At 55.9% G+C, this 8,879-nt stretch overlaps 1 protein-coding gene across 2 annotated transcripts; it reads left to right on the top strand.

Moving 5' to 3' along the window:
• Window positions 1–2,664: 2,664 nt before the first annotated feature.
• Window positions 2,665–8,361, top strand: NPAS4 (neuronal PAS domain protein 4). 2 transcript variants are annotated; one of them, XM_050756609.1, is made up of 8 exons: window positions 2,665–3,012; window positions 3,775–3,926; window positions 4,106–4,208; window positions 4,327–4,594; window positions 4,776–4,885; window positions 5,230–5,365; window positions 5,487–6,922; window positions 7,615–8,361. In XM_050756609.1, exons 1-8 carry the CDS (start codon window positions 2,838–2,840, stop codon window positions 7,641–7,643), a joined length of 2,409 nt encoding a protein of 802 aa, XP_050612566.1. In that variant the 5' UTR covers window positions 2,665–2,837; the 3' UTR covers window positions 7,644–8,361. The 2 variants fall into 2 exon arrangements, with proteins under 2 accessions (XP_050612566.1, XP_050612567.1); XM_050756610.1 differs by lacking the exons at window positions 2,665–3,012; window positions 4,776–4,885 and having other exon boundaries at window positions 3,042–3,926; window positions 7,615–7,721.
• The last annotated feature ends 518 nt before the right edge of the window (window positions 8,362–8,879 follow it).

Here is an 8,879-nt window from a genome sequence, read left to right as displayed (position 1 = left end):
CGTCACTGGTGATATAAATAGCTCCTCTCCCACGGCCTGAAGCTGCTGCCAAGCTATTTTTGGTTCTGCACGGTTAAAAATAGCTTCACGGAGGTGGGAGGCAAGGGGAGTGGGAGCTGGCCTAGGGAGAGGAGACATCGGGGCATACAGAGCTTCTCAACTTGAATCAGAGTGGGCGAACTAGGATAAGCCCTTCTCTACCCCCTCCCTTGTCCCTTTCTAGACCCTTCTTTCCTTCCAACGTGCTTCTTCCCATTCCATTCTTCTGGAAAAAGCCAGGGGTTCTTCCCTTGAGCCCAGTTCTCCTCCCTTGCTTACTTCACCCCTAGAGCCCAGAAATCTTGGCTCCCTGCAAAACCCCCATATTCATTCACAGAAAATAAGGGGACAGTCAAAGGGGAGGCTCACTCTGAGGCCTGTGGGTACCCAAAGCCCTATTTCGATGTCCCCGGCAAATCGTAGCCTGACTTCCCTGGTGGCTCTTTCAGCACCACGGACAGCGGTTGGCGCCCCATTCCTTCACTGCAGATTCGCTCAGATTGCTGGAAGCCATGGGACCCAGCCAGTAGACTCCTCTTATCGTGGAGAGGGACACTCAGAATGCCTCACAGGCAGCTTTATCATCAGTGGGTGAAGAACACAGGAACAACCCCCCTGGAATTTCATAGGGAAGGGGATCCAAAGATCAAGGGTTGTTGAAATGGAAGCTTGAGAAAGGGGTGGGTAGGTACATTAGAGGTCAGATTGAGATGAAAGAAGCAACACAGACCCATGTCCAGGAGGAATCATCTCTCTGTCATCCAGATCAATAGGGTTAGAGACTGTGGCAGACAGACACACGGACATCATTCCCTCCACCTCAGTTGCGACACTGACCACAGGATGGCCCCAACCTCTGCCAAAATGCATAAGACACAAGAATAGGGTCTCTACACCTTGTACCCCTCTTCTAAGACATACTTCTTCTCAGCTGCCTCTCCTCCCACTCTACCTCTGTTGCTATCCCCCCTTTCCATGAGGAGTGGGGAGTTCCCTGGCCCCAAGCTGTTCTTTTTGATGTCAAAGTTAATCTCCATGCTTCCTGTGTGACTGGGAATTCCCAGTCCCACCCTCTAATTTTTAAGTGGCCTCATTTCCAGCCTCTTAAGCCATTCCATGCGCACACAGCTACTCCATCAAACGAGACTTCAGATAAGAACATTCCCAGCCCACTTGCTTCTTGCATTATTGAATCCCGGGGTAAGAACGGCACCTCCTTGCCCCTGTAGAGAACAATAATCTGTGGTGAAAAGAGAAAAAAGCGGGCGTGGGGGGTGGGGATAAAGCAAAGGTGACAGGATATGGAGAAGAAGGAAAGGGGAAGCTTCAGGGGTCAAGGCACTAAGCTGAGCCGACCAACAAACACGCTAAGAGAAAAAAGAAACGAAGGTGGGGAGTGGAGAGTTGAAGGTGGAGAGGCAGAGCCAGCAGCCCTAGCGCCGCAAATGTGGAGGCGGTGGAGGGAACCTGGCGAAAATACAGGGTCCCTGGTAGGTGCAGGGGTCATAGAGGGTCCAGCGCTATCCCTTTGCTTCTCGGCTGCTCCCCCATCTTGCCCGCCTAGGCAGGGCGGGGAGCCCTCCGGAGCGGTGCGGAGGCAGCGAGGCCCCGCCCGCCGCCGCCGCAGCCGCGGCAGCCGCCGGAGGATTCCTGTCCTAATATGGAGCTGGGATTCCCCCGGCCCCGCCCCCGCCCCCGGCCCGCGGGGAGACCGAGGCTGGCAGCAGGGCGGGGGGAAGCGCTCGCTTGGGGGCCGGCAACGGGGGGAAGGGATGCCTAAGTGCAGACCCAGGTCCTCGCCGTGTCCCGCGTCCCTGCCTCAGTTTCCCCTGTCAGTAAGATTAATTAGCTGAGAGGGAAACCAAGAATCACTGCAGACTACAGCGCTGGTGTTGGTTTCTATTCCTGGCTGTGGGAAAACAGGATCAACGCCAAATTCAGCTGGTCCCTTTCCCACCGGACTCCCTTTCCACCCATCCTAGGGACTTAGACCCCCACGAACACCCCCTGATTAGCCGCTAAGTCCCAATTTGGGAAGCGGGGGTGGGGATTTTTTCTTTGAAAATGGCCAAGGGAATCCCAGGTTAAGTAGTCCCCAGAGAGGAACCCCAGCTGTGACCTGTCCCACGGAGGCCAAGGAAAGTCCTCCTTCCCTGCATGTGAACGTGACCTTGTTTGTCAAGTAACGAGGGGGATTTGTAGACAGTCTTATTCCTCCCCATTCACTCAACTCCTCAGAAAAATTAGTGTCAGTGCCGGCCCCTCTCTGCCCTCTGCAAACTCCTGCCGGGGGCTTCAGGCCGCCCTAACCCTGGCCCTGTCGCTTCCCTCAACTGTACGCGTTCGGACGCCAGGGTCCCCACACCCCATTCAAGCTTTCCTAACGCAGCGCCTGCCTCTCCGCTCAGCTCCCTCCAGGCTCGGCCCCCTCCGCAGCCTCCTGCTCCCCCCTCGCCCGCCCCCCTCCCGCTCTCATTCTACGTCATGAGATGACGTCGGAAGCCGGGCGGGAGGAGGAGCCCCCCTCCCCAGTCAGCGGCTCCCGCTGCAGCTTGCTTAGCCCAGCCTCCCGCTCTCCCGCCCCCCCGCTCTAAAACGAGCCCCCCACGCCTGGCAGGAGCTATATAAGGCGGCGTGAGGCAGGCAAGGGGGGCAGCGCAGCCGAGCGGAGCCCAGGAGAGCAGAGAACGAGCCTGAGCGAGAGAAGGGGAAGCACGGAGGAGGAAGCCGCCGCCGGTGCGTCGGGACGGGAGCGCAGGTGCTCGGGCGCCCGAGCTGGAGCTCCGCAGCCGCCGGTCATGTACCGCTCCACCAAGGGCGCCTCCAAGGCGCGCCGGGACCAGATCAACGCCGAGATCCGGAACCTCAAGGAGCTGCTGCCGCTGGCCGAAGCGGACAAGGTCCGGCTGTCCTACCTGCACATCATGAGCCTCGCCTGCATCTACACTCGCAAGGGTGTCTTCTTCGCTGGAGGTGAGCATGCTGGGGCTACCGCAGATCCGAGCTGCCAGGTGCCGGAGACCCTGGAACTCAGGGAACCCACTGGGGCTGCCGCATGTCTAGGGCAGCGTGCTGGCGAGCTGGGGAGATTTGGGACTCGGGAGATGCGGGACTATCTACTTTTCCTCCTGAGCTCCCTCCAGACCTCACCTTAGTTCTGAATGAGAGTTAGAGAGCCTGGTCGATGTCCCTAACACCAGATTATGAGAGGAGAAGAGCCAGGACAGAGCTGCCTCGGTGCCCGCCAGTGCAGAGGCGCTCCGGGAGCTGGGAAGGGAAACCCGGGAAGTTGCAGGGATGGAGCTGCCTGAGCCTAGGGGAACATAGCCACTGTCCGCGGTGCTGAAAGGGATCCCCTTCGGGGGCACTACCCATGGTGCTGACGGCTGCATCTGCCGTGTGTGGCGCTGTCCACGGTGCTGATCCCACAGCCCGCTTCGGAGCTCTGTCCACGGTTCTGAAATCAGAGCCACTTTGGAGCTCTGTCCGCGGTTCTGAAATTCAGAGGCGAGGAGTAGCCGACCCCGGTTTAGAAGTCCAGGGCTTGTGGGCTATGGAGGAGATACAGCAACAGGTTCCCCGGCCAAGAGGTGCGGGCAGCGGGTCAACAGGTGTTTGCAGAGGCAGGTCCACGAGAAATTCCTCTGGATTATCTGAAACTCAGACCATGCCTTCTTCACTTCTGCTTTGGCTCCCAGTCTTACTCCTGACTCACCACGTCTTCTCGCCCTACAGGCACTCCTCTGGCGGGCCCCACGGGGCTTCTCTCAGCTCAAGAACTTGAGGACATCGTAGCGGCCCTACCCGGCTTTCTGCTTGTGTTCACAGCCGAGGGGAAATTGCTGTACCTGTCTGAGAGTGTGAGCGAGCATCTGGGCCACTCCATGGTGAGTGCTGAGGGTCCTTTCAGCTGAGGCTGGGCATGGAGGGGGTGCCATGAGCCTTCCACTCCTGAGGAACTGGGAATTACTATGGAGGAAGAGGTTATACCCTACTAGACACTATAGATCAAAGATTGGCTTCTGCTGTTCTCACTAATGGTCATCTCTTCTTTTCCTTCCTCCAGGTGGACCTGGTTGCCCAGGGTGACAGCATCTATGACATCATTGACCCAGCTGACCACCTCACTGTGCGCCAGCAACTCACCCTGCCCTCTGCCCTGGACACTGGTAAGGACTCCTTTCTCCCTTCCTGAGTCCAGTTTCCCACCTGCTGCCCTTCTTCCCACTATCCACTGTCTCTCTCAGCCACTCACCCTCTTATCTGTTTTTCTCTTCTCCTATCTAGATCGCCTCTTCCGCTGCCGCTTCAACACCTCCAAGTCTCTCAGGCGCCAGAGTGCAGGCAACAAACTGGTGCTTATTCGAGGCCGATTCCATGCTCACCCACCTGGGGCCTACTGGGCAGGAAACCCCGTGTTCACAGCTTTCTGTGCCCCATTGGAGCCAAGACCCCGCCCTGGCCCTGGCCCTGGCCCTGGCCCTGCCTCACTCTTCCTGGCCATGTTCCAGAGTCGTCATGCTAAAGACCTGGCCCTACTGGACATCTCTGAGAGGTAAGCCTGGAGTGTTCAGATTCCAAGAGGAAGGCAGGCCAGAGATGAAGGAACCCTAGATTCTGGAGTCAGGGGCAGGGAGGATGGGGTTTAAGGGGGCAGAGGATCTGGGAGGGAGTGAGATGCATGGGTATCAAGCAAGGAAAACAGAAAGCTGACCTCACCCTTTCCACTTTCCCAGTGTCCTAATCTACCTGGGCTTTGAGCGCAGTGAACTGCTTTGTAAATCATGGTATGGACTGCTGCACCCCGAGGACCTGGCCCACGCTTCTGCTCAACACTACCGCCTGTGTGAGTGTCCAGAGAGGCTGGGGACAAGAGAGCAAGCTGGGAAAGGGCATGGGAGACCAGACAAAGATGAGCTGTAGTCAAGAGTGATGCTGGGGAGATAACAGAGGCCAACAGTTTTGGACGCTATAGGGTGAATATGAGGGTGAGGATTCAAGGCAATAATCGAATCAGAACTGGGGGACTTTGAGTGGTGAGGTCAAGGTAGAGAGCTGAGTGGTGCAGGTGAGGGTAGTCAGAAGAGAGGATGTCATGGCTATCTCAATTCAGTGGAGAGGTGACCAAGGGCAGGGAGTAGGTAGAGTTGCCTGGTGGGCATTCTAACTCTGCATCTTCTTTCTCCCCAGTGGCTGAGAGTGGAGATATTCAGGCAGAGATGGTGGTGAGGTTACAGGCCAAGACTGGAGGCTGGGCATGGATTTACTGCCTATTATACTCAGAAGGTCCAGAGGGCCCCATTACTGCCAATAACTACCCAATCAGGTAAGCCACAAGCCAGGGGCCTAGGGGGCAGCTGAGGTCGGCATGGAGGAGATACAAATCAGGGAACTGCTCTGGAAATGGACATCAGACCCTTACCAGCTGCCTCTTCTCTCCTCTCCAGTGACATGGAAGCCTGGAGCCTCCGCCAGCAGTTGAACTCTGAAGATACCCAGGCAGCTTATGTCCTGGGCGCTCCGACCATGCTGCCCTCATTCCCTGAAAACATTCTTTCCCAGGAACAGTGCCCCAGCACTAACCCACTCTTCACCACAGCCCTGGGGGCTCCCAGAAGCACCAGCTTCCCCAGTGCTCCTGAACTGAGTGTTGTCTCTGCATCAGAAGAGCTTCCCCGACCCTCCAAAGAACTGGACTTCAGTTACCTGACATTCCCTTCTGGGCCTGAGCCTTCTCTCCAAGCAGAACTGAGCAAGGATCTTGTGTGCACTCCACCGTACACGCCCCATCAGCCAGGAGGCTGTGCCTTCCTCTTCAGCCTCCATGAGCCCTTCCAGACCCACTTGCCCACCCCATCCAGCACTCTTCAAGAACAGCTGACTCCAAGCACAGCGACCTTCTCTGATCAGTTGACGCCCAGCAGTGCAACCTTCCCAGATCCACTAACTAGCCCACTGCAAGGCCAGTTGACTGAAACCTCAGTCAGAAGCTATGAAGACCAGTTGACTCCCTGCACCTCCACCTTCCCAGACCAGCTGCTTCCCAGCACAGCCACCTTCCCAGAGCCTCTGGGCAGCCCTGCCCATGAACAGCTGACTCCTCCCAGCACAGCATTCCAAGCACACCTGGACAGCCCCAGCCAAACCTTCCCAGAGCAACTGAGTCCCAATCCTACCAAGACTTACTTTGCCCAGGAGGGATGCAGTTTTCTCTATGAGAAGTTGCCCCCAAGTCCTAGCAGCCCTGGTAATGGGGACTGCACGCTCTTGGCCCTAGCCCAGCTCCGGGGCCCCCTCTCTGTGGATGTCCCCCTGGTGCCCGAAGGCCTGCTCACACCTGAGGCCTCTCCAGTCAAGCAGAGTTTCTTCCACTACTCTGAAAAGGAGCAGAACGAGATAGACCGTCTCATCCAGCAGATTAGCCAATTGGCTCAGGGCATGGACAGACCCTTCTCAGCTGAGGCTGGCACTGGTGGACTAGAGCCACTTGGAGGACTGGAGCCCCTAGACTCCAACCTGTCCCTGTCAGGGGCAGGCCCCCCTGTGCTCAGCCTGGACCTGAAACCCTGGAAATGCCAGGAGCTGGACTTCCTGGCTGACCCTGATAACATGTTCCTGGAAGAGACGCCCGTGGAAGACATCTTCATGGATCTCTCTACCCCAGACCCCAGTGAGGAATGGGGCTCAGGGGATCCTGAGGCAGAGGGCCCAGGAGGGGCCCCATCGCCTTGCAACAACCTGTCCCCAGAAGACCACAGCTTCCTGGAGGACCTGGCCACATATGAAACCGCCTTTGAGACAGGTGTCTCAGCATTCCCCTATGATGGGTTTACTGATGAGTTGCATCAACTCCAGAGCCAAGTTCAAGACAGCTTCCATGAAGGTGAGTCAGCCAAAAGGTCCAAGAACTCAAATCCCTCTCCTGCCAATGAAATGCTGGGTAGAATTAGGTAAATCAATTCCCCCTCTCTGTACCTTGATTTTATTAAGGGGATGACATCCACTGCTGCAGAGAGTAGCAGTGGGGATAGGAAAAAATGAAAGGCTTAATATGAAAGTTTGAACAAGTAGACATGGCAGGGGCTGAGGCTGTGGGATAGAGTGGTAGAGAATCCTTAAGGAAGGGCTTGTGCTTAACTCCATAAGAGTCCTAGGTCAGTCTTCACCACCCCACTTTACAGATGGAAATAATCAAGGTCCCAGAGTTAAAGAAACTTTCCTTAGGGCACACAACAAACTTATGGAAGAGGAACTAGAGCTCTATCATAGTATCCTAGCTCCCTGAAAGGAATACAGAGCAAGAGTTTATAGAAGTTGGTAAAAGAAAGATGAGGCTCAGCCCCTGACTCCATTGAGGTAGCTCCCTGGTTACAGCCCCATCCTTCCTAAACTACAGCCACGGTTTCACTCCATCCATCCAAATTGCCCCCTAATCTGCTGAGCCTCTGGCCATCGTTTCATCATTGAGCCAACATCTTTGAAGCCCATATTAATACCAACACATTCTCAGCCCCAGGATCCTCTGTCCTTATTGGCCTAGCTGATTGTGTTCTCTCTCTCTCTGTCTCTCTGCAGATGGAAGTGGAGGGGAACCAACGTTTTGAATAAGTCTGTGACTTAACGTCGTCAAGTATGGCATATTGTCATCAAGACGTGGAGCCGCTCTCCACCCCCCCGGGACTGTTGGGGGGATTCTGGGGGCCAGAGGGGGATATATATGATTCCCCAGGCCCTGCAGGATTTGGGGGGGGGGAGGTGGGAGGGCAAGGGAGGGGAGCTTCTTTTTAAAATCAAGAGACTTCGAGCGATCCCAGTTTCCATTTCAATCTGTATTCACTCGTAGTGAGTTTCCTTGAATGGGATTTCAAGCGGAGAATGGGGGAGTCTCACTTCCCTGCCGCCTTGCCCCATTGGCCTGGGCCAGTTCTCCACTCCTAGGGGCCAAGCCACCCCTAGGCCTTGGTGGGGGAAAGGCAAGGCCCACCCGGGCCAGCCCGTGCCCTGAGGGGCTCTTGACACCCACGTAGAATTCTCTACACACCAGTAACGGGATTTCAATTCCGATGGACTCTGCCGCCCTGGCGGCCCTTCCTGTGACTTTTGCGCCCCGCGCCTGGGGTGGGGGGTGCGAAGAGACGCTACGTTCCTTTCCGATGGAGGAAGGCAGACCTGCCGTCACACGTGTGCTTGCACGAGTGCGTGTACCTGGTGCGGGACTCACCCGGCCGCCAGACTGCCTGGGCCTGCCCAGATGGCCACCTCGTGGTGCTGCGGTGACTTTGTAGCCAACTTTATAATAAAGTCCAGTTTGCCTTTTTGGTACCTCTGGTTTCATGCACTACTGTGTAAAAGGAAGGGTGGAGGATAAGTTTTGGAGGCTTGGATGGGAGCCTGGGGGCCAGGAGGTAAAAGCTGGACCTATTTGTGGCCCCAGCATTTCTTCGTCCACTTGTGAATTCATTCATTCATTCATTCATTCACTCATTCATTCATTCTTTCACTCAACATCCACATGTACATTGTATGGCCCATACTGTGCTAGAAGCTGGAAAGTTTAGGGCTAAAACAGATGTTATGTCTTGCCCTCAAGGTGCTTGGCCAAACCCCGTACTAGAGAATATCGGCATCTCCTCTCTGTGCCAGGCTTGCAGTGCTCGTGGTGTGGGAGGAAACAGAGGGCCTAGGGGTGGACAAGAGGATTCAACTTGATGTTGGTTCTGGACATGGGTTTGAAGCTTCTGCTCACAAGTTCTTTCTTCACCTGGCCTTCAGGGAAGCAACTTCCTTGTGGGGCCCTGGATCGACCCGTTGGAAATTGTAACCACATCTGTTATCCTTGC

Source organism: Macaca thibetana, chromosome 14 (genome assembly GCF_024542745.1).
Source record: "Macaca thibetana thibetana isolate TM-01 chromosome 14, ASM2454274v1, whole genome shotgun sequence".
Taxonomy (NCBI): Eukaryota; Metazoa; Chordata; class Mammalia; order Primates; family Cercopithecidae; genus Macaca; species Macaca thibetana.
The sequence above is the reverse complement of the archived record's forward strand: the minus strand, read 5'-3'. Positions and strand labels throughout refer to the sequence as shown.

What these genes read in the sequence shown, in the direction of transcription:
- NPAS4 (XM_050756609.1), top strand. Translation starts at nt 2,838, where the DNA reads ATGTACCGCTCCACCAAGGGCGCCTCCAAGGCGCGCCGGGACCAGATC. An exon ending in GCCCTCTGCCCTGGACACTG is followed by an intron (nt 4,209 to 4,326) that starts GTAAGGACTCCT and finishes TCTCCTATCTAG; the next exon opens with ATCGCCTCTTCCGCTGCCGC. An exon ending in TGCTCAACACTACCGCCTGT is followed by an intron (nt 4,886 to 5,229) that starts GTGAGTGTCCAG and finishes CTTTCTCCCCAG; the next exon opens with TGGCTGAGAGTGGAGATATT.